This window comes from Pangasianodon hypophthalmus, chromosome 8, assembly GCF_027358585.1.
Source record: "Pangasianodon hypophthalmus isolate fPanHyp1 chromosome 8, fPanHyp1.pri, whole genome shotgun sequence".
In the NCBI taxonomy this organism is placed as follows: domain Eukaryota; kingdom Metazoa; phylum Chordata; class Actinopteri; order Siluriformes; family Pangasiidae; genus Pangasianodon; species Pangasianodon hypophthalmus.
This window is the reverse complement of record NC_069717.1, coordinates 28891881-28916927: the sequence shown is the minus strand read 5'-3', so window position 1 is coordinate 28916927 and position 25047 is coordinate 28891881. Positions and strand designations below refer to the sequence as shown.

Sequence of the window (25047 nt, the reverse complement as noted above, 5' to 3'; positions counted from 1 at the left end):
AAGGAAAAATAATCAACAAACGGGTTGCTCATATTGATTTTTTTTTATTGAAGTATTTAAGATGATACTTTTTATCTGCTTAGAGTTACATTTAATGACTCATTTAATTAGACTCCTTATAAACATAATAAACAAATAAACGTCTTCAGCACATCATTGTTTTTAAAATCGGTTTATCATCATCATCATCATAATCATCATCATCAGTGAATGAGCCGTTACTATGGAAACCATAACGTATTAAAACGAGCACATTAATATAACTCTGTGATTTGCAGCTGAATGTTTATAGCAACTTAATCAACACCTTCTGACCAATCAGATTCACTTATTCAGCTTCACTTGTAGCTAGTAGCTGGATGTTTTCAGAGCGAATCTCACACGAAACTTTTTCCCCCAAACAGAGAAATCAGCTTCCTGATGAACATCAGACCGTTTCACAGCCTCATTCTTTTCTCAGCACATCATTCAGATATGAAGAGTTTAATTCAGTACGGGATTCAAGACCTCGCTAAGGCATCAGATTAAAAAAAAACAACAAAACAAGAACCAACAAAAATCAGATTATAACCAAATTTATTGAAACATCAAATCAGCCTTTCAGCAAAGCAGAGTTTCAGCTGTGAAAGGAAAATTATTCAGCCTAAAAGATTCTCAAAAAAAAAAACAAACAAAAAAAAACTTCTACACTGCGCTTATTTATTCTGAGCTGCGTAATTCACACAAACGCTCATTTACTGCTACAACACTAACACATCACACACGTCTGGATTCAGATTATTGTATTTGTTTAGTATGAGAGTGTATAACTGCTTCAAGGAGTGGGGGGGAGAGAGGGAGGGGGGGAGAGAGAGAGAGAGAGAGAGAGAGAGAGAGAGAGAGAGAGAGAGAGAGAGACTACTTTATTTTTTCTTTTCTTCGTTAATCTTATCATTTGTTCTCTGTTCAGGTTTTATTCCTTGCCCATATAAATGCTTTGGCATTGTACAATCTGTCATGCCAATAAAGCTCATCTGAATTTGAGAAACACAGAGAGAGAGAGAGAGAGAGAGAGAGAGAGAGAGAGAGAGAGAGAGTGGGTGGAGAGAAAAAGAGAGAAAGATAGAGAGAGAGATAGAGAAAGAGAGACAGAGAGAGAGAGAGATACAGAGAGAGAGATACAGAAAGAAAGAGAGACAGAGAGAGAGAGAGATACAGCAAGAAAGAGTGGGTGGAGAGACAGAGACAGACACAGAGAAAGAAATAGAGAGAGAGAGATACAGAGAGAAAGCGAGACAGAGAGAGAGATATATAGAGAGATACAAAGAGAGAGAGAGCGAGAGAGAAAGAGAGTGGAGAGAAAGAGAGAGAAAGATACAGAGACAGAGAGAGACAAACAGAGACAGACAGAGAGAGAGAGAGTGAGAGAGAGATACAGAGAGAGAGAGAGTGAGAGAGAGATACAGAGAGAGAGAGAGAGAGAGAGAGAGAGAGAGATACAGAGAGAGAGAGAGAGAGAGAGAGAGGGATGATCTACTTCTTCCTCCCTCCTCTCTCCTTCAGTGCCAGGTGAATAACAGATCCGTTGTTCATGTTGTAGTAGGCCAGAGAGTTGGAGTCCTTGATGAAAATCCCCTGCAGACAAAAACACGAAACGGATTCATTCACAACTCACACACTGAAAATATAACATCCTCCTAAACCCTGAAGTCTAACACTTTAAAATATCATCACAATATTATTAATATTAAATATTTGCATATTAACTCCTGCTACATGTTGTTTAAATGAGAAAAACCAACATATAACCTTTTTTATTTTATAAAAACATCGTCAGCGCCATCTAGTGGTTACAGAACAATAACCGGCGCGGGATTTCACCCATCACGAGGTCATTAACTATAATCTGTAGCTTTAAACTCCACTCAATAAAGCATAATAATTTAATAAATAATTAATAATAAAGCTTTATTATTTATTTACACCACAGCGTGCTGAATTCTCAAATCTGATTGGTTAGATTTATTTATACTAACGCGCTCCTTCGAATACGTTATGGTTTCCATAGTAACAGCTCACGTTTACAGCAGACGCTCCACTGATGATAAAGAGATTAAAGAAATCGCTGTGTAATCGTTGATATGGTGAAGTTTTCCGTAAGGAGAGTGTAAGTTTATGTAACATTGATGGAAGGAGTCTCCAGTGTCAGCGCTTTGTAACAGTAAAAGCAGAAGTAAAGCTGTAACTTTTTCAGGACAGCGGAGTTTACGCTTCTTTGCAGTTTTTCGCTCACATGACAAGCTGCGAGTTTTTTTTTTTTTTCTTATTAACTATGAGAGAGAGAGAATAAAGAGAGGCTGGTGAGGGAACGAGTGTTTATAGCTGCCATAGCATAAGCGAGAACAGGAACTAACTCGTCTCATCGAAGTCTAACGGCATTAAAAGTAACTATAAATGGATGAAAAGTACGACGTGACATTGCTCATTGGTAAATCTGCTGTGGTGTAAGAGGAATAAAACACTCTGGGATGCGCTGTTATTGGAAAATAATCAGCTCTGAGGTGCAAACTGACTCCGCTTCATCACAGCAACCCGTCGTTGATTATTTATCTTTAACAGCGTAACACACAGTGTTTTATTCCTCACATATGAAGAAATTAAGATAATATCTGGAATTTTATGCACAAATTTCTCCCGAATATACAGTAAATATTAATTTACTGTAAATATTTTTACATTTCGAGGATTGTCGTGGCACTTAACATGTTATAATTATTAATGCTTTGATGTTAGGAAAATATTAAATATTAAAGACACACACACTGCAGCGTAGGAGAGATTTAACACACAACCCGAGTCTAATGAGCTATTTATATCATATAAATATAATGAAATATGATTAAAGGTTAAAATAAAGTGTTTATTTTACCTCGTACTGAAGTTTCTGTTTGCCGGCCGGCATCCCGGTGGCCTCGTGGATCTTAACCTTTATGACAGACACCTAAAAATGGACAAAAGCAAAACAGTAGCAATATTATTAATAATAAACGTTTAAAATGAACCGGTTTTGTGTTTATGGGTGAAAAGCGAATGAGAGGATTCGTGTAGAAATGAACACGAATACGATGATTTCTCACTGTGTGTGTGTGTGTGTGTGTGTGTGTGTGTTAAACATGTGTGCGTGTGTGTTAAACACTGATTTACCTGGTCTGTGAGCGGCAGTGTGAAGTTCAGTACTTGTCCGTTCAGCTTCCATTCAGTCTTATCCTGCATGTTGGGAACCTGAACCTTAACCGCCACGGGACCCTGAAATAACACCATGTATATATTTATACATTATACACACACACACACACACACACACATATTATCATACACACACGCGCGCACACACACATTACCATATACACACACACAGGCGTATATCATATACATACACACACAGGTGTATACATCATCATACACACACACACACACACACACACATATATATATACATACACACACACACACACACACACACACACACACACACACACACACACACACACACACACTCTCACAGGTGTACATCATACACACACACACACACACAGAGGCGTATATCATATACATATACATACACGCATACACACACACACGTGTATATATCATCATACACACACACACACACACAGGTGTATATCATACACATACACACACACACACACACACACACACACACACACAGGTGTATATCATACACACACACAGACACACACACAGGTGTATATCATACATACACACACACACACACACACACACACACATATATACATACACACACACACAGGTGTATATCATACACACACACACACACACACACACACACACACACAGGTGTATATCATACACACACACAGACACACACACAGGTGTATATCATACATACACACACACACACACACACACATATATACATACACACACACACAGGTGTATATCACACACACACACACACACACACACACACACACACAGAGAGCACTCACATTACATATATCATCATCATCACATTAATCCATGTTAAGATTTTAAACTCGGAGTCTGAATATATTTCAGATTTAAATATAAGTGAAAAGCTTTTGTGGTGCTTTTTATCGCGGTTTTATTCATTTACTGATTTAATTCATTTCATTAAGACTTTATTTCCCTGCTGTGTGGAAATGCTAGATGTTATATAACACACAGCACCGTGACTCGATTCGACTTGTTTTAAAAGGTGATGTTTTTTATCTACATTATGATAGGAGCAGAAATTAGGTGTTAAAATTACTGACTGTTACACATCACACTGCAATGTGCCTAATATTTCACCAGTTTATAAAGTTACTGAACAGATTATAAAGTTCATCTGTGATCATAAAGTCATAAAGGGGCGGGTCCAGGGAGAATATATATTTATGTAGCGATTGATACATCGCTTGGCTGATATTAAGGTTTTGCTGATTTATAATCATCGGTGAGAGTCACGGTGATGAAGCTGATGATGATGAAGATTAAATTCTAAAAACGAGCAACTTCAGTGAAGGCCACTAGGGGGCGCTGATGGATCACGAATAGCACCGTGTGTGTGTTTTCACCTTGGTTCTGCGCAGGAACTCGTCCTCCGGGATCAGGTTGTCCTCCGTCTTCATCTTCTTGCTGACCGGTTCGTCCTCGTGTGGGGCAGGAGGGTGGGCAGGAGGCATGGGGGCGGGGGCAGTGCTGGGTGGCTGGGGCACCGGAGGGGCAGGTACGAACGCTACAGGAAACAGCAGAATGATGCGATTACTGCTCAGTTCTCTCTCTGTAACACGGTGCTGCGTGGCTCTGCAGCTCTACAGCGTGTGCTTCTGAGCGTCTCACCTGCAGGCACCACCATGGGTGGAGGTCGGGGAGCCATGATGTGGGGCGCGGCCGGGGGCATCGGCACCACGTTGATGCGAGGAGCGTGCACCATGGGGGGCATCGGGGTCAGGACCTGACCGGGGGCCAAGCGCACCACGGGGGCCATGGGGGGCCTCGGGATAACGGGCACGGCGGAGAGCAGGGTGGTGCGCACCTGAGGAGTAACCTGCGACAAAACAGTTCCACTGACTTCCAACATTTTATAATAAAACTATTTACATTAAAGGAATAAACACAGTCTACAGAGCATTAAAGGGACAGTCGCAGACCATAAATCATTAAAGAGAGAGTCTTAATCAACGTACAGAGCATTAAAGGGACAGTCGCAGACCATAAATCATTAAAGAGATCAACGTCTTAATCAACGTACAGAGCGTTAAAGGGACAGTCTCAGTTTATGAAGCAATAATTGAAACAGCGCTTTAATGCTGTAAAGTGCAGTATAGGAGGTAATAGAGTACGAGCTGAGGGGTGGTAGAGTACGAGCTGAGGGGTAATAGAGTACGAGCTGAGGGGTAGTAGAGTACGAGCTGAGGGGTAGTAGAGTACGAGCTGAGGGGTAGTAGAGTACGAGCTGAGGGGTAGTAGAGTATGAGCTGAGGGGTAATAGAGTACGAGCTGAGGGGTAATAGAGTACGAGCTGAGGGGTAATAGAGTACGAGCTGAGGGGTAGTAGAGTACGAGCTGAGGGGTAATAGAGTACGAGCTGAGGGGTAATAGAGTACGAGCTGAGGGGTGGTAGAGTACGAGCTGAGGGGTAGTAGAGTACGAGCTGAGGGGTGGTAGAGTACGAGCTGAGGGGTAATAGAGTACGAGCTGAGGGGTAATAGAGTACGAGCTGAGGGGTAGTAGAGTACGAGCTGAGGGGTAATAGAGTACGAGCTGAGGGGTAATAGAGTACGAGCTGAGGGGTAGTAGAGTATGAGCTGAGGGGTAGTAGAGTATGAGCTGAGGGGTAGTAGAGTATGAGCTGAGGGCTGGTAGAGTACGAGCTGAGGGGTGGTAGAGTACGAGCTGAGGGGTAGTAGAGTACGAGCTGAGGGGTAATAGAGTACGAGCTGAGGGGTAGTAGAGTATGAGCTGAGGGGTAGTAGAGTACGAGCTGAGGGGTAATAGAGTACGAGCTGAGGGGTAATAGAGTACGAGCTGAGGGGTGGTAGAGTACGAGCTGAGGGGTAATAGAGTACGAGCTGAGGGGTACTGACTGCAGGTGGCGCTCTGGGGGCGGTGCTGATGGGAGGGCTGGGTTTGGGCAGCGTGGGCACGGTGGTGGGCAGCGGCGGGGGCGCGGCCTCGTTGGGTTTGCTGGGTCCGATCTTCTCCTTGGTCTCGTCCTCCTGCACCAGGCCTTTGGCTTTGTGGATGGCTTCGATCTGCTCCTGCAGCGTGATGTTCGCCTGAGCGGCCTGCTGCGTACGCGCCATGCTGCCCGAGTGACCGTCCCACGTCACCTACACACACACACACACACACACACACACACACACGCGCGCGCACAGGGATTGGTAAATAAAGTGCACAGAATAAAGTGTAAAACGTAACTGTTAATCCTCCATCCTCCACTGACCTTCTCCTCAGGTTTCTGGATCTCCTCCTCTCCGATCTTCTTACCGATGGCGGTTTCTTCCACACCGAAGATATCCGTTCTTCTCTCGGCCAGCTGCTTCAGGCTGCTCTCGATGTCCAGGCCGGGAGCGTACACCTCCTCTTCGATCTGTCGCTCTCGGAGGTTGCGGTCTCGCTGCTCCAGCCAGCGCGGGTCCAGCAGCCCGATGCGCATGTGCTCCTGCATCTTACTGGCCGGGATCTTCTCACCCGTGATCGGAGAGATGAGGAACTCGTCACCAGGCGGCACGACGATCTGAGTCTTAGAGGCTGAGGACGGAGAGGGGGAGAGAGAGAGAGAAAGAGAGGGAGAGAGAGAGAGAGGGGGAGGGAAAGAGAGAGAGAAAGAGATAGAGATAGACAGAGAGAGAGGGAGAGAGAAAGAGAGAGAGATAGAGAGAGAGGGAGAGAGAGAGAAAGAGAGAGGGGGAGAGAGAGATAGAGAGAGAGAGGGAGGGAGAGAGATAGAGAGAGAGATAGAGAGAGAGGGAGGGAGAGAGAGAGAGAGACAGAGAGAGAGGGAGGGAGAGAGAGAGAGACAGAGAGATAAAGAGAGAGGGAGGGAGAGAGAAAGAGAGAGAGAGACAGAGAGAGAGGGAGAGAAAGAGACAGAGAGAGAGGGAGAGAAAGAGACAGAGAGAGAGAGATAGAGACAGACAGAGATAGAGAGAGGGAGGGAGAGAGAGAGATAGAGAGATAAAGAGAGAGAGAGAGAGAGAGAGAGAGAGAGAGAGACAGACAGAGAGAGGGAGAGAGAGATAAAGAGAGAGAGAGAGGGAGAGAGAGAGATAGAGAGAGAGATGAATCTGTAATCAGGAGGTTCCTCTGAAACTTCTACACTCTTCCTCTAAAGACACAGGAACTTTTTAAAGGAGTTTGTGTTTGTTTCTAAACGCACAGAATTTTTTCTTTTGATTTAAGATTAAATTCTTAGATGAAATGAAATTAAATGCTGACGAATAATTACAGTTTTTTTTTGTTCTAATGTCCCAGTGTTTGTGGCTAAATAAACACACTACACTTGAATATAAGAGACGCTGTACTGCGGTGCATCGAGTCTCTAAATGCGCAGAACTTTTCTTTTTTTCTCACCCTTGGGGTCGTAGTCTTTGCGGATGATGACCTGGTCTGGAGTCGGAGGCAGAGGCGGAGGCATGGGGTTTTCAGGAGGAAGTGGAGCCTTCATCGTGTCCTCCTCTTCATCCGAACCCTATGAGATATTTCACACACGTGTGTGAGACGTGACGTGTCCAAAATAAAGCTGCAATCATTTTATATGCTTCTGTTCTGCTGAGTATTTCAAAGCAGTGTGATGACATCATCAGCGTTTCACCTCGTCCATGTCCTGCAGCTGTGTGTCCTGGTCCGGCTGAGCCGCGTGTCCCTCGTCCCTGGTCTCTCGCACGTCCTCCTCGTCCTCGCTCTCCACCTCCATCTCCACCTCCTCGCTCTCTCCGTACTTCTCGTAGCGCTCCTGGATCAGGATGCGAGCTCCCAGTTCCTCCGGAGTGGTGGGAGGAGGGAAGTTACCTGAGAGGAAACGGGTCACGGACAAAAATGTAAAAAAACACACACACACACCTCACTTTGCGTGCACATGCACATACACACACGTGTGCTCCCCTCAAACACACACACACACACGCGCTCCCCTCGTGCGCGCGCACACACACAATCCCCTCAAACACACACAAACACCTCGCTTCACGTGCACATACACACACGCGTGCGCTCCCCTCAAACACACACACACACACTCCTCACCTCGCGCGCGCACACGCACGCTCCCCTCGCACGCGCGCAAACTCCTCACACACACACGCACACACACACTCCTCACCGCGCGCGCAAACTCCTCACACACACACACTCCTCACACACACACTCCTCACACATACCTCACAATTAGCAAAAAAGATCAAAGTAAATCATACAGACTTGTTGGGCTCCAAATAAAATAAAATAAAATAAAACACACTGAGTTTCTTTCTGCATGGTGCCCTCTCTCTCTCTCTCTCTCTCTCTCTCTCTCTCTCTCTCTCTCTCTCTCTCTCTCTGTGTGTGTCTTGGTCTCTCTTTGTCTCTCTGTCCATCTATCTATCTATCTATCTCTATGTCTCTCTCTTTCACTGTATCTTTCTCTCTGTCCATCTAACAGTCTATCGCTCTCGCTCACTCTGTCTCTCTCCCTTCTTTTTTGTCTCTCTCTTTCTTTGTATCTTTCTTTCTCTCTGTCTGTCTCTGTCACACTCTCTCCTTATACTATTTTATCACACATCTTCGTCTCCTCCTCTTCCTCACCTTGCTCGTTGGGCTGGAAGTCGACCGTCTCCACGACGACGAAGTCGTGCCAGTCGATCTGAGCGTACGCCACGCGCTCCTTCTCTCTCTCCTCCTCCTCTTTCTTCCTCTCTCGCTCCTGGTACTTGGCCCACTCCACTCGGTACTTCACCTGACACACACACACACACACACACACACACACACACAGTAACATTATTACTATTATCTGCAGTGGAGTTTTGTGATATTAATTAATTAATACTGAGATACATTCTCACTCCTGTTACCTGATCGAGGACCTCGCGGGGATTCTCCGCCTCTCGCTTCAGTTTCTGCAGCAGTCCTTTCGGAGGAATCAGGATCTTTTTTTTTAAATAAATAAATAAATCAATCAATCAATCAATCAATCTCCACATTTTACACGACAGTCCCTTTAAAATAATACACAAAGCTGTGTACAGCTCCCTCGGCTAACAGTAAGCAGTTATACGGTGGAGTGCAAAAGTTTGTACATGTAAAATTATGCAAGAAACAACAAATAGTCAATTTTTCAGATGTGATCATAAAAGATTATTACTAACGGTCTAATGCTCATGTTAATACATTAATAATGAAACTCTTGACTCTTAGGGGTACAAACTTTGGAGCGTGCTGGAATATTTATGCCGTATGCTGTAATTCCGTGTTTGTATAGTAAGGAGAACTTTATTAAATAATCATCTGCTCTATAGATGTAAATCTTTCCCACCCAGACACCAAGGGGTGCACAAACTTTTGCACTGCAGCGTAAGGATATCATCAGCGTATGTGGAATGTGCTCAGACGTACGCACCTTGGTGTACTGTTCCACCAGTTTGGTGAAGTAGTTAAAGAGGCTGTGCTGAGGACGCAGGAAGTCGAACTGGTAGTTTCTCTGCTCCTTCTGCATGAGCTGCGTGAGGAACTGGCGGCCGTTACGCGCCACGAACTGAGCCGTCAGCTTCACCACGTCCAGGTCGAAGGCCGAGATGGAGGGCGGGTCGGCCATGAACTCGAACTCGGGCGGAGGCTCCTTGGGAACAACCGTCTCGTGGATGACCTGCGCCTGGACCTGGAGGAAGCGCGGAGGGATTAATATTATTACTGTTATTATTGTTATTATTATTATTATTGTGAAAGGAGGTTCTCAGACCTTCTGCGGAAGCTGCTGCTGAGACTGCTGCATGGCCTGCTGCATGACCTTAGGCACGGCAGCCGACGGCTCCTGACCTTTGCCCTCTCTGAACTCATTGACCTTGTGGCGGTAGTAGGCATGGTACGGGTCGCTGGGGTTCAGGAAATTAAACTTGGGGTTGTTGATCTCGTTCTGACGAATCCTCGCTTCAAACTCGGGCCCGTTCCTGTACGGAGCGATTCAGTCATAACTTTTGCAGAACATGACGTACACATCTGGATATTTAAGTTCGCGCAGAATCCAACGCATTAAACCAACTTTACCAACCACTGTACGATTCTCAGTCCTGGTTTTGCCGCCACGGATGAAAATCACCATTAAAAAAATAAATAATAATAATTCTTCGGTCGTGAGAACGCATCATGTAACTGACTCACTCCTGCGATTATCAGCGTAAGATTTAGCTCCATTGTGGCCAAATTTCTAACGGCGTCAGAAAATTCTTCATTAAAACCTCAGAGCATGAGCGCTGCTACGACGCTTGTCCGAAATCGACCAATAGGACAACGCCAAACCTTCAGAACAGCATCGAATACGGTAGCGGTGATGGCGGAAACGTTACGTAACCGTTTTTTACATTTTTTTTTAATTAAAGATGTCGTCTCATCAGAGTTTTAAGACAACAGTGCATGTTGAAAACTAACAGAGGATAAATCACAGCTCTGAGTTATGTAGCTAGTTGATATCGAAGAAATAAAATGTGATAACTTGTTAAATAATGCGATATGATAATGCTATAAGTGTGTAAAATCAATCTAAATTAGATTTACATATATATTTATACATTAAAAATGACATAATCAACATGTTTCATGTTCTTCTGAGGAAAAGAAAGCGTTCTCTGTTATCTGCGTCGCCCTAAAACGTTGACTTTTCGTAGTATTAAACTCATTCAGGTATCGAAAGCCCTTGCCATATGCATATCGCGATACGTACATTTGCGATATTTCGATAATTTCGATATATTGTGCAGCCCTGGCAGCTAGCTAATTAGAAAGCTAGCTAATTTTCAGCTGTGTACAAACGCATCATGTTTTTACAAGAGTGAAACTATTTCACAATTTCGAGTTAAAGAGCTACAAAGATAAATATGTTCTTTAGTCACAGGTCTATCGTTAGAGGATCTTCATCGTGTGATCTGACACAGAGAACACACAAATGTTTCAAAATAATTAAGAATAATAATCTTAACAGACTGCTGAAATCTCATATTCTGAACGCGGTTTAATTTCTGAACACGGTTTAAGGCCACAAACAGTGTGAAAGTGTCGAGATCGGTGTTGAGGAACGTACCTCGCTACGAAGCTGGCGGTCTTGTCCACGATGTTGCGCACTTCAGGAGGAGGGTAGATGATCCCCACGATGGGTTTAGTGGCCGGAGTTTCTTCCTTCTGCTCTTCGGCCTGCGTACAAAACACGAAACCTGTCATCTTAAATATCATCGGGGTTTATCGTTTGTAATAAATGTAAATGACGCATGAACTGAAATAAACGGAGCTGATCATCTACAACGTGAATAAAAACAGAAGAATTTTACAGAAAGGAAACTTTAACATTAAGTACCATATTGATAAAATAAATTCCCAAAGTGCAAACCTCTTTTTTTGGTCTTCAAATGTAAGCTTAAAAATTATTTTAAGTCTATTGCACAATAAAAAAAAAAATTAAAAGCGATAAGAACTTTTGCTGTGTATAAAGACTTGGGGATCAACTGGGACTAATATTAGTGCCTGTGAACGACTTTATATATTTTAAGGACTTATTTATTTATTTATTTATTCATTCCTTCTGGCTTGTTAATATGATGTTATTGTGTTCTTACCGAAACAATAATTAAAAAAAGATACCAATGATAACAGCAAGGAAAAGGTATTGTGACGTAAATATATCGCGACACCGATATAATGTCGTCATACCCGATTTCAAATCAACAAAACAAAGCTATATGAAACTTTCAAAAATGGTCAGAGTGGCTATTAAAGAGAGTTTAATCCACAAAAGTACATTTTAACCCACATTTCGAGCTACAGTCTCGCGCCTGCAGTTTGCTAACGTTAGCTGATTAGCTAAGCGTAACCACACAACCTACAGCTTCAGCTAAACGTAATGAAAGAATTTTACAATTAGGAAAATGTTTTTATACTGTTAGAATCGTTACAGGCTCACGTATCTGATTTGAAATGGTTTTAAATATTTAAATATTTAGCTTAATGATGATTAGCCGCTAAGCTAACTGCTCACCTTGTTGTTGGCCTCCGGCTGAGAGATCTGCACCGGCGGCATGGCTGATCAACAAACCTCGCTTTTATTAACAGATAAGAAATAAAATACACAACCTGTGCTGGTCCGAACAACGTCGGACTTTATTTAATGATCCTTAGAACGTAAACCTATTTTCTGAATAACATATGAAAATATGTTTACGTTTTAAAGAACATTAAAAGTGCTCGGGAAAAACTCCCTCACCCGACGCAAGCGAAGCTGCTAGTGTTGAATATGAGAATACTTCCGGTAATTAAGTGTGCAGAGAATTATGGGAAATGAAGTCCTGGATTTGAATTTAGTTCCTCCATTTTGTTTGAATTTCATTCAGAGACAAGTTTCTGTATAATCTTCTATGAAGTGAAGAGATATTAGGATGTCTTGACTGTTTATATTATTTATGAAATGTAAATATTTATGAGTAGGTGTTATTCAGTATATTTTCAAACTACATATCCCAAAATCATGTCAGGAACCTTCGATTGTTGATTCCGGCTGAATAAAAATAAATCAAGCTAGCTATTTAGGACTCACGTGTATAATATTAGACTCGATAATACAATGCAGTGCAAGAAATAATAGCTAAACTATATGTTTGTGGGTGAAACTGAATAAACAAACAAATAAAATCTCACTTCCGGTAATAAATAAGCGCAGGCGGTTATGGGAGATGCCGTTCTCTTGCTGGACGACTACATGTTTCCATGGTAACGAGTCGCAAACAGGCACAGGCTGCTTCATCAGCGTGTCGTGGAGGACATTAAAGTAATTATTGTTGTTATAATAATGTTTTTTGCACCATGAGTCATCTTTTAGGAGCTCAGGACTGCGTGGAGAGTCTGCGCAGAGATGTGATAGACTTACAGGGAGCGCTCGTGGAGGTGTTCTCGCGCACCGGACCGGTCCGTTTCCGGTCGTGGAAGTTCCCGGATAAGGAGTCGTGTGATTTGGACCTGGTGCTGCTGCTGGAGCAGTACGACTACAGGGAGGGAGAGGAGGAGTTTAACCAGCACTCACACACCGTGCTGCTAGAGCTGGTGATTGACAGGTGACGTCACGCCCCAATTAATTTAATGAGTCAGTTAAAAAAAAAAACTGCAAATATCATCTGATCACGTGACTAAAGTGACCAACGTTTTCTTTAAAACCTTTAAGATGGAGGTCTTTCACCCAAAATCTTACAAAATCATAATAATAATAATAATAATAATAATAATAATAATAATAATAATAATAATATACTATTCATATACTATATTAAAATAACTGTTATATACTTTAAACATGAACAAATCACGTGATCTTATAAACAATATGTCTCTCTCTCTCTCTCTCATTCACTCTCTCTCTCTCTGTCTCTCTCTCTCTGTCTCTCTCTCTCTCTCTCTCTCTCTCATTCACTCTCTCTCTCTCTGTCTCTCTCTCTCTCTCTCATTCACTCTCTCTCTCTCTGTCTCTCTCTCTCTGCCTCTCTCTGTCTGTCTCTCAGTGGTGCATTTGTTGTATTTCTTTTTCTATTTTCTTTGGTTGCATTTTTAAAATTTTTTGAACATTCCCCCTTTTCTGCTTTTTTTTTTTTTAAAAAAAACTTTCCCTTTGTTGCTTTTTGTTTTTTTCCCTTTTTCTTTCTTTTAAGTTTTCAGTTTCTCCTGCTTTTTTCCTTTAACCTTCCCCTTGTCCGTTTTTTTTTTCGTATTTCCCTTCGTTCTATTTTTCTTTTAAGTTTTTCTTTTTCTCTTGTTTCTTTTTGTTTTAAACTTTCCTTTTGTTGACTTTTTTCTTTTACATTACTGTTTTTTTTATTTTTTGTTTTGTAGTATTTTTTCTTTTATTATGCTACTTTTTTCGTTTAACTTTTCCTTTTCTGGGTTTTCTTTTTTGAATGTTTCCTTTTTGTTGCATTTTATTTTTTTCCCCCTTTAACTCTCTTATATTGCTTTTCTTTTATCTTTTGTGTTTGTGTTTGGAATTTTTTTTTATTGTTGTTGCATTTTTTTATTTGAACTTTGTCTGGTTATTGTAATTTTATTTCCCTAAACTGAAGGAAATAAACAGCAGTACGCAGGTACATTTGCTACTGAACTCTTGCTGTGATGTGTGTTTTGAAGAGGGTTTAAAAGTCAGATGTAGGTTCTCTGACACTTACACTGATGAAGGTAAATGTGTTAATGTGTGTGTGTGTGTGTGTGTGTGTGTGTGTGTGTGTGTGTGTGCCCAGACTGTTGCTCCTGCTGCAGAGTTTTAACGCCTACACTGAGCAGATGTTAGGAGGACAGAGAGCAGGGGATTGTGGGAAGGCCGGCGGGTCGGTGTGTGTCGGTCCGGTGGTGAAACGCTACTGGAACAATTTAATCCACTTCAGCAGCCAGCAGAGACGACAGGTAAATAAATAATAAATAAATAAATAAATAAATAAATAATAAATGACATTAAATTATTTTTATCTTTAACACTGAATCTAAATTGACTGTAAGAGTCTAATAACAGCTGCTGCTTCCTTTTCACTGCTTTTCAGTTTTCCACACAAATTAATGCTCATATTTACATTTTCATATATATGTATAGTATATAATTGTATATAAATATAAATTTTTTTACTATTTATTTTATTTCTTCACAGCTTTTCATTCCTTCTTTTTCACTTTTCCTTTGTGCTGCTTTTCACACACAGACGCGCACATACAAAAACTAAAAGATCCGAATGTTTTATTACTTAAAATCAAATTATACTGAATCACGTTGATTTATTTCACATGATTTCTTTTCCTGGAAGCTGCATTTCACTTTTATTTAATTCAAGAACGCTAGAAAAATAAAGAATGAAATAAAGAACAAGACATCTGTGATAAAGAACAAGAGATCTGTGATAAAGAACAAGAGATCTGTGATAAAGAACAAGAGATCTGTGATGTCCCTGGAGTCGCTTTCATTAATTCTTCTCAGTTTAAGTGGCTTCTCACATCACGCTTCAGTGATACAGAGTCAACAAGCGTGAACAAATCACATGACCTTATAAACCATCTCTCTCTCTCTCTCTCTCTCTCTCTCTCTCTCTCTCTCACTGTCCCTTTCTCTGTCTCTCTCTCTCATTCGCTCTCTCTCTGTTTCTCTCTCTCTCACTGTCCCTCTCTCTCTCACTCTCTCTCTCTCTCTCTCTCTCTCTCTCACACTCTCTCTCTCTCTGTGTATCTCTCTGTCTGTGTCTCTCTTTCACTCTTTCTCTTTCTCTCTCTCTCTCTCTCTCTCTCTCTCTGTGTATCTCTCTGTCTGTGTCTCTCTCTCTCACACTCTCTCTGTCCCTCTCACTCACTCTATCTCTCTCTCTCTCTCTCTCTCTCTCTCTCTCTCTCTCTCTCTCTCTCTCTGTGTATCTCTCTGTCTGTGTCTCTCTTTCACTCTTTCTCTTTCTCTCTCTCTCTCTCTCTCTCTCTCTCTGTGTATCTCTCTGTCTGTGTCTCTCTCTCACACTCTCTCTGTCCCTCTCACTCACTCTATCTCTCTCTCTCATTCACTCTCTTTCTCTCTCACACTCTCTCTCACTCTCTCTGTCTCTCTCTCATTCTCATTCTCTCTCATATATAAGGACGAGAACGAGTGGCTTTATGTTTAGATTTATTAGATTTATTGGATTTATGAGATTTATTGGTTTTCTCGACATATTGCCCAGAATCGTAATTAGAGGCATCACGATGCCACTTTTTCTTTTCTGATATCGATGCTGAAACCTCGAGCATCAGCCTGATCACTGATATCTGATACTGCTGTCTTTAAACATAGTTTTGAACTGAATCTCTTTACAGTTAAACTCTTTCACACAGAAATCACTTACATGGTAAATATAATAAATAAAATAAAGTGTAAAGTATTAATATAATGAAATTAATCCTAACAAAGTAAAAAAACAGTCAAGTGTCTTTAGATGTAAATATTTCCAGCTCTGGAAATCTCTGCAGTTTGATACAGGATCTGATGTCTGATATGATTTCTCTGATATCTGATCACTGTTTCTTGCTGCTCCGGGTTCCGGGTCCGATAGCGATTCTGATAACTGGCTTTGGGATCAGAAACATCTCTAATTCTTCATTAAATACGATGTAATACGATGCATTAAATACATACTGTAAGAGATGTCTAATCAGCTTCAGCTTCAGAAATGTTTCAGTAAATAAATGAAAGAGAACGTTGGATCATTTCCGCCTGTGAGAAGCGTTTAATGAAATTTAAAGCAGAATTTAATTTTTAGAGAACGAGCAGCGCGTCCAGGATGGAAACGTCCTCCAGCAGCAGCAGCACACACCCTGACCCGCGGATCTCCAGCTCCACGTCCCAGCGCTCGGCTCCGTCCTCATCCCCGTCCTGCAGCCTCCACACTTCCCCTACGCCCTCGGCGAGGTGTCGCAGCGTGAGCTGTCAGACGGTGGAGTCGGCGCTGGTGCCGTGTGACGCCTGCGCTGGAGTCCAGGCCACGCTGCAGGACAGCGCTCGCGCCGTGGCGTCTCTGTGCCAGGCTCTGGGCCTCTCCTGCTCGCTCTGGAGCTTCCTGCAGGCCGTGGAGGAAACGCTGCAGCTCGGACGCCTCTCCGCCTGCGACCTGGCGCTGTGGGCCCGCGAGCAGCAGAGGGATCTGGGACGCATCCAGAAACACGTCACTCACGTGAGAAACAGGACGAGTGTTATTAACAACCACACGTCTCTTTCCTGTGCTGCGTCACAGATCTGTGTCTGTGTGTGAAGGTTCAGGAGAAGGTGGAGTCACTCACACACTCACTGCAGAAAGCAGAAGAGGAGAGAGACGAGCTCCGAGCACAGCTGCAGAGAGAGAAGGAGACGAACAGGAGAGAGAGAGAGGAGAGGAGGAGGAGAGAGGAGGAGTGGGAGAGAACGCTGCAGGAGGAGAAGCACAGACGAGACGAGGAGCTGAGAACACAGCAGGAGGCGCAGGAGGAGCTGAGACGAGGTGCACACGTCGCTGTGATTCATAAACCTTACAACATTTTACACAAAGTTCTTCTTAAAATCAGTTCACTTCTCATTTTCCCTTTTTTTCTCATTGCTTTCTTTTGAAATTCTTCCTGTTTAGATATTTTTTCCTTTTTAAATTCTCTTTTTAAGTTATTTTTGCTCCCATTTTTAACTGTTGCTCCTTTTTTAAATTTTCCTTTACACTGCTTTTCTACTTTTTAATGTTTGCCGTACTTTTCCTTTTTTCTGCTTTTGACTGTTTTTCTTTTTCACCCCTTTAACTGTTTAATTTTTCTTTTCTTTGCTTTCCCCTTTTAAGTTTTTAATTTTAAGCTGCATTCAATTATTTTGCTTTTTCTTTTATTCCTTTCGTTTCACTGTTTTACTTTTGAACTATTCTCTACATTTCATTTTTCTTTTTCTCCCTACTTCTTTTTCATGCTTTCAACTTTTCTTTTCCCTTTTTGCATCTTTTTCCTTTCTTTCTTTCTGTTGCTTTTTACTTGTATTTCTTTATTATCGATACTTTTTCTTTCTTTTATTACGTTTTCACTATTATTACCATTTTTCATTTATTCTTCTCACAGTTTTTGTTACTTTCTTTTTTCTTTTTTTACTTTTTTTTTTACTAGTGCACACGTCGCTGTGACTCACACAATTTACAACATTTTAAACAAAATATTTAAAAAGATCATAATAACTTTCCTTTCAGCTCCTTCATAATTTTCTGATTTAGATTTTATTCCTTTTTAATTTCCTCTTTTCAATTTTTGCTCCTTTAAATATTTTTACGCTGCATTTCACTCTTTCTTTTGGATATTTACTCCTTTTTATTTTTCCTTTTTCGGCTTTTTTCACTTTTGCTTTTCACTTTGAATGTTTTTCATTTTAAACTGCATTCCATATTTTTTTCTTTTCACTTTCCTGCTTTTTTATTTTCCCCTTTTTTACATCTTTTTCCTTTCCTTGCCTTTTACCTTTTTTTAAAAAAACTTTTTCTTCTCCATATTTCCTCTTTCTTTTATTCCACTTTAACGGCTCTTTTCTTCTCACAGTTTTTCACCTTTTAAACTTTCACTCCTTTTTAACCTTTTTATTTCCTTTTTTTTTTTGCTAGTTGTCTCTCTGCCTTTTCAGTACCTTTATCTTTTCTTTTTCAGGAGCTGCAGCTTTAGAAGTGAAAATCTCTGAACTGAAAGGAGAATCGGAGCTGCAGAGAGAAACACAGCAGTGTCTCGGTGAGTCTCACTTACAGCAACCTTACTGAAAAACTACTGAGAAAACGTTTAGTGTGTGTGTGTGTGTGTGTGTGTGTGTGTGTGTGTGTGTGTGTGTGTGTGTGTGTGTAGAGCGTGAGAGGGATTCCCTGGTGGATGAAGTGCACAGGCTTCGTCTGGAGGAAGTGAGATGGAAGGAGATGGAGGAGAAGAAGAGAAATCTGGAGATGGAGCTCAGTGACACACAGAAACTTCTGGATAAGGAGAGCGCTAAATATCACAGCGCTCAGCGCCAGCATGAGGTGTGTGTGTGTGTGTTTATTTTAAATGAAACAGAATGAGCAGAAGATGTGTTATCACCCAGGTTCTGGTTGGCTGCATGTGTGGCATGTGTTGTGTTGTTCTGTTTTTGATGGTAGAAGGGTGTGTGTGTGTGTTTGTGTGTGTTTATTTTAAATGAAGCGTGTTGAGCGGAAGGTGTATCGTCACTCAGGTTCTGGTTGTCTGCATGGGTATCGTGTTGTGGTATTCTGTTTTTGATGTTAGAAGTGTGTGTGTGTGTGTGTGTGCGTGTGTGTGTGTGTGTGTCAGGCGATGGCGGTGAAGCAGCGCGCCCTGCTGGAGCGTGTAGACGCGCTGGTGCAGCAGTGTGAGGAGCTGCAGTCTCGTCTGGAGGAGTGTGAGGATGAGAAAACCGAGCTCACTGACACACTCACACACACCACACAGGAGAGAAACACACTGCAGGAACAACTCACACAGCAGAAGGTAGTAAACACACACACACACACACACAAACTCACACACACACAGCAGAAGGTAGTAAACACACACACTCACACACACTCACGCACACACACACACACAGCAGAAGGTAGTAAACACACACACTCACACACACACACACACACAGCAGAAGGTAGTAAACACACACACACACACACACAAACTCACACACACAGCAGAAGGTAGTAAACACACACACACACACACACAAACTCACACACACAGCAGAAGGTAGTAAACACACACCACACACACCACACACAGCAGAAGGTAGTAAACACACACACACACACAAACTCACACACACACAGCAGAAGGTAGTAAACACACACACACACAAACTCACACACAGCAGAAGGTAGTAAACACACACACTCACACACAGCAGAAGGTAGTAAACACACACACACACACTCACACACACACAGCAGAAGGTAGTAAACACACACACACACACACAAACTCACACACACAGCAGAAGGTAGTAAACACACACACTCACACACACACACACACACAGCAGAAGGTAGTAAACACACACACACACACAAACTCACACACACACAGCAGAAGGTAGTAAACACACACACACACAAACTCACACACAGCAGAAGGTAGTAAACACACACACACACACACTCACACACAGCAGAAGGTAGTAAACACACACACACACACTCACACACACACAGCAGAAGGTAGTAAACACACACACACACACACAAACTCACACACACAGCAGAAGGTAGTAAACACACACACTCACACACACACACACACACACAGCAGAAGGGAGTAAACACACACACACACACACAACACACTCACACACACAAGAAGGTGGTAAACACACACACACATATATGCACACACACACACACACACACACCGGAAGGTAGTAAACACACACTCTCACACACACTCTATACATTGTAGTAGCTATAAACAGTCGTTCCCTCACCAGCCTCTCTTTTTCTTCTCTCTCGAGCTTTACCTCTGAAACTGGAGACTCCTTCCACATACGTTAAATAAATGTCTCCTTACAGAAAACTTCACTGTATCAACGTTCATGTGGAGCATCTGCTGTTCAAGTCTCTATGAATGAGCTGTTACTATAGAAACATATTTAAAGAAGCGCATTAAAGTACGATCAGAGCTGCTCTTATAGACGATTGTTCCACAGCGCTGTAAAATGCTGGATTCTGATTGGTCAGAAAGTGCTGATTAATTTCCAGTAAATCTGTAGCTAGTTACTCCCTCCGTAACCTTTTCCTTTGTGTCTAGTGATAGTGAGTTTGTGGTGCCGTGACCCACGTCTTCCTTCTTCTTGTAACATGTTTCGATATGCAAATGACCATGACAAAAAGCAATGAATATGCAAATAAGTCTATGACATCATCTGGTTACTTTCTGAGCATGTATTAGCTACTTTCCCCCTAAAAAGAGCCTGCAACACTGCTTTTAAATCCAACTGCAAATTGAGAGATCACAATTACGTGTGTGTGTGTGTGTGTGTGTTTGTGTGTGTGTGTGTGTTTCCCCTCCAGTCGGAGCTCCTGTCTCTGAATGAGGACAGAGAGAAGCAGTGTGTGCGGCTCCGGGAGCTGGAGGAGTGTGTGTCCGGGCTGACTGAAGATTTACAGCAGGCTGAGGAGAGAGAGAGGATCCTGGTGGCTTTTCCTGAACTTAATCCCCAACACACTACACCACAGAGTGAGACGCACACAGACACATACACACACACACACACACACACACACATATACAGCATATGGCAGATGCCCTTATCCGACTCACATATATCTCGTTGTTCAAGGGCCCAGCAGTAGCAACTTGGCAGTGCTGGGATCTGAACACCTTCCGTGACACACACACACAGACACACACACACACACACACACTCTCTCACTCACACACACCTCCGCCTCTGCTCGCCTCTCCTCCACCAGAAAAACTGATCATCTACACTGATAGGGAAAAACAGCTTCATGAATTTATCTCGTAGCAGCTAGCTTATCGAACAAAAATACACTTTTAACACACAAAATACATCATTTTATTATGAAGTGAAGCTAGGTTTGTGTGATGTATCAGTAGCAGGAATGCAGTAGCTGCACATTCAGTGAAATGTTGTAGACATTCCTGATTAATGTTCTGTAACTGTTCTTGAAAACATTTCACCTGTTCTGCAGTTTTACATTTTGGCCAGCAGATGGCGAGGGAGTGTGTGATTACTAGCATTAGGCTTGTTACTGAGCAGCAGACAGATGTCAGGTTTTTGAGATGTTTTAGATTAAATGAATTAAATCCACTAATGCCCTTTTCCCCCCTCAGTGATTTGTGATTATCAGTCACAGGTTAAATTCAGGGCAGAAACTGTGGCTGTGGCTGCTTCGCCCCTGGGCACAGTAATTCATTATTAAGTAAATTAATTTAAATAAGTAGATAATAGGATAATTAAAATTAGTCTATAAGAATTTGACTTTATTGTGAAGACCTACACACGTTTATCAGCCACATAAGCAGCTTTTATTAACTTTGAGTACAGTCTTTGTCGTCTTGGAACACATCCATCACTTAAACGAGGACGTGTCCATTTTTCAGCCATGAACTGACGTCACATCTGGGGTGAATTCTCCAGATGTTTGGCACCCAGTGTTCCTGAAAATGAATGAATGAGTGACATACTTATATGAGAAAAGTTGTGAAAAAATAATTGATGCATCAATGTATTTAAACTAAAGGCAGAATTTCCACTAAAGTAAAATATGTAGCTTTTACATAATGATATAATGTTCATGTTACTGCAATAAATTTAGTTAGTATGTGTACATATTTCTAGTCAATGAGCTCTGTTTAATGAACATAAAACTATTTAACAAGACTTATTTACCAGAACGTACAGTACTTATTTAACTTGAGTGGAAATTCTGCCTGTAATTTCTATGAATTATTTTTTCAGTGCATTTCTGTTTCAAAGCCATGAGCTTCTCCATGCTGCTGGGTTGATCTGCGTTCCATCATTGTGTCTCTTGTTTGCGTGAAAATCCCACAGTGAAGATCAAGATCTCTTTACTGCACTTCTTCTCAAATAGAAGTTTTGTTTAAGAGAGGTTTATAACATTACAACATTCAAACACATTTCCTAGTCAGACTCGTGCTCATGCACTTATTTACACTTAAAGCCACTTGTTTAATTTGAATGAATGTAAAAGTAGGGCTGCAGGTTCTCCACCTGCTCCACTGCTCAGGTGCCCGTGCTGGAAGTTCAGTTTAATCACTAACACTTCAACTGAGATCTCTTTTCAGCATTTCAGTACTATTTATTCATGTAAGTGGTGAGGTGTGTGTTTGGGTTTTTTGTGTGCGTATTTTATAAAATGCAATGCAAAGTAATGTTATTTTATTTCTTAGGAGGTAGAGTAAGATTTCATGCAACAGTTTCAGCCATACGTTAGCAAAGAACAATGTCACAAACTTTCTTTGGTTTGAGAAAAAAATGGAAATGAACAAAAAGAGTTTACTCTCTCTCTCTCTCTGTCTCTGTCTCTGTCTCTCTCTCTCTCTCTCTCTCTCTCTGTCTCTCTCTCTCTCTCTGTGTCAGGTACAGGTGATGTGCTGTGTGATATGGAGCAGCAGCTGAAGGCGAACTCGATGAGGATCAGGGTTCTCGAGCAGGAGAACGCGTCTCTGACTAACAGCTTGGCCAAACTGAAACACACTCCGACCTTCACACTCCGTCACCAGAGTGCAGGAGATCAGACACCATGTCCAGACTCGGAAAGCTTAGAAGCAGAGAGGAGAGAAGGAGCAAAAGAAACGCAGATCACATCTTCTGCTGCTTCTTCTTCTTCCTCTGCTCTTCATCATCAGACGCTCTGTCTCTCTGTCGTTCCAGACGCAGGGGAAACGTACAGGAAACTGCGCCAAGCTGCACGGGCACGCTCCGCTGGGAGGAACCGCAGGAGGAAGTGATGTCATCACCTGACACTCACACGCATACATGTCAATAAAGCAAATATTTTTAAAATGCTGTAATACACACAACTCTTTGTATCTTCTAATGCTGTGCTAAACAAAATAATGAAGGAAAAAAGACAGAATCTCTATTTAGAAGCTGATTTTTTTTTTGCACTAGTGCTGTAGTGAATGGTTTGTTCTTCATACAAATAAATAAGCATCTAACTCACTCTCCATCTCATATCATCTTCAGCTCGTGTGAAGTGAGTGTCTTTTATTTCTCTGACTCAAACCTGAGATGTGACCACAGTTCAACTGCACATTTGGGCTCCGATGTCTCAGTGCTGGTGCCTCAAAACCTGCTCTCACAAAGGCAGTGTAGCAGACAGAGAGATAAGAGATTTGAGAGATAAGATCTGAACCAATTTAAAGCAGTCCCTGAGAAACCCAAACATAGTTCCAAGACGGGTAAGGAAAAGAGTGTGATCAACAGTGTCCGAAGAGGCACTGAGATCAAGAAGGACGAGAATAGAAAGAGAACCAGAATCAGAAGCTATTAACAAGTCATTAGTGACCTTAACTAAAGCTGTTTCTATCCTGTGGAGTTTACAGAAGCTGGATTGAAGGGGCTCAAAAAGATTGTTAGCAATGAGGTGATTGTGTAGTTGAGAAGCAACAGAGCGTTCTAGGATTTCTGAAAGGAAAGGAAGGTTAGATACAGGACGAAAGTCGTTAAAGTTATCCAAGTCAAAGCTGGTCTTTTTGGGTACTGGAGTTACATCAGCCATTTTAAATGCTTCTGGCACAACACTAGTGCATTTATGGCATTTGGCAGATGCTCTTCTCCAGAGCGACTTATAATAGTGCTTTGAAGTCTATAAAAAATACATTCTGATATTGGCTCGCTAGGTCACAAACTAGGAATACCATCAGTCCAAAACTCTGTTGGGGAGGTGTGTGGTTTTTTTTTAAATTAATTAATTTATTTTTTTGTGAAAGTGCTAATTTAAGTATTTTATGAAGAGGTAAGTCTTTAGACGTCATTTGAAGACTGCCAGTCACTCAGCTGGGGAAGTTCATTCCACCACCTTGGTGCCAGAACAGAGAAGAGTCTCAATCATGCCTTCCTTGTACCCTGAGAGATGGAGGGACCAGTCGAGCAGTACTAGAGGATCGGAGGGAGCGTGGTAGCGCTCGAGGTGTGATAAGTGCTTTGAGATAAGTGGGTGCTGGTCCGTTTTTGGCTTTGTAGGCGAGCACCAGTGTTTTAAATCTGATGCGGGCAGCTACAGGAAGCCAGTGGAGGGAGCGCAGCAATGGGGTGGTGTGGGAGGGAGTGCACAGGGAGTCATTTACTATACTCAAGACTACAGGACACAAGGAGGCAAAAGTTGATTTAAATAAACTAGTTGGTAAAGGATCAGTAATGCACGTGGAAACCTTCATACGTGATAGCTCATTACAAAGCTCAGTTGAAACAGGCAAATTGGTGGAGCAGTTACACTTGAGTAATCTAGTTAAAGTATCAAAATGTTCTGGGATTGTTCTGGTTGTCAGCAATGATCTGGGAAAAAATAATGAGACCTGGCGGATAACATTTCTGCTTTACAATCTTGCAAGTGTTCTGGTAATATACATTCAAGCCAGAAAGCCACCACTTGCGCTCCAGTTTACGACAAACTGCAGATTGTCATTATACCAAGGAGCAGAACGCAAAAAGGAAATGGCCTGTGATTTCAGAGGAGCAAAGGAATCCAAGCCAGATATGAGAACATTATTTAACAGAGAAATTTTGTCATCAAGGGGATCTAATGAAGAAAAACAACTTAAGGAAGAAGTAAGAAAGTTAGT

At 41.9% G+C, this 25047-nt stretch overlaps 2 protein-coding genes across 2 annotated transcripts; one reads left to right on the top strand and one right to left on the bottom strand.

Annotated features, from left to right (window-relative positions):
* Positions 1–559: 559 nt before the first annotated feature.
* sf3a1 (splicing factor 3a, subunit 1) lies at positions 560–12513 on the bottom strand. The gene is made up of 15 exons (XM_034307003.2): positions 12251–12513; positions 11303–11412; positions 9968–10175; positions 9629–9886; positions 9084–9158; positions 8815–8965; positions 7847–8043; positions 7606–7723; positions 6476–6783; positions 6114–6359; positions 4867–5074; positions 4602–4762; positions 3184–3285; positions 2909–2980; positions 560–1614 (listed from the first exon to the last, which is right to left on the bottom strand). Exons 1-15 carry the CDS (start codon positions 12290–12292, stop codon positions 1513–1515), a joined length of 2358 nt encoding a protein of 785 aa, XP_034162894.1. The 5' UTR covers positions 12293–12513; the 3' UTR covers positions 560–1512.
* Positions 12514–12990: 477 nt separating this feature from the next.
* Positions 12991–23437, top strand: ccdc157 (coiled-coil domain containing 157). Its single transcript, XM_034306413.2, has 9 exons — positions 12991–13319; positions 14490–14652; positions 16515–16925; positions 17006–17228; positions 18394–18471; positions 18583–18752; positions 19042–19218; positions 20784–20949; positions 22841–23437. Exons 1-9 carry the CDS (start codon positions 13072–13074, stop codon positions 23209–23211), a joined length of 2007 nt encoding a protein of 668 aa, XP_034162304.2. The 5' UTR covers positions 12991–13071; the 3' UTR covers positions 23212–23437.
* The last annotated feature ends 1610 nt before the right edge of the window (positions 23438–25047 follow it).

What these genes read in the sequence shown, in the direction of transcription:
- ccdc157 (XM_034306413.2), top strand. Translation starts at nt 13,072, where the DNA reads ATGAGTCATCTTTTAGGAGCTCAGGACTGCGTGGAGAGTCTGCGCAGA. An exon ending in CTAGAGCTGGTGATTGACAG is followed by an intron (nt 13,320 to 14,489) that starts GTGACGTCACGC and finishes GTGTGTGCCCAG; the next exon opens with ACTGTTGCTCCTGCTGCAGA. An exon ending in GCAGGAGGAGCTGAGACGAG is followed by an intron (nt 17,229 to 18,393) that starts GTGCACACGTCG and finishes TTTCTTTTTCAG; the next exon opens with GAGCTGCAGCTTTAGAAGTG.
- sf3a1 (XM_034307003.2), bottom strand. Translation starts at nt 12,292, where the DNA reads ATGCCGCCGGTGCAGATCTCTCAGCCGGAGGCCAACAACAAG. An exon ending in TCCAGAAACCTGAGGAGAAG is followed by an intron (nt 6,360 to 6,475) that starts GTCAGTGGAGGA and finishes GTGTGTGTGTAG; the next exon opens with GTGACGTGGGACGGTCACTC. An exon ending in AGTTCCTGCGCAGAACCAAG is followed by an intron (nt 3,286 to 4,601) that starts GTGAAAACACAC and finishes GTGTTATTTCAG; the next exon opens with GGTCCCGTGGCGGTTAAGGT.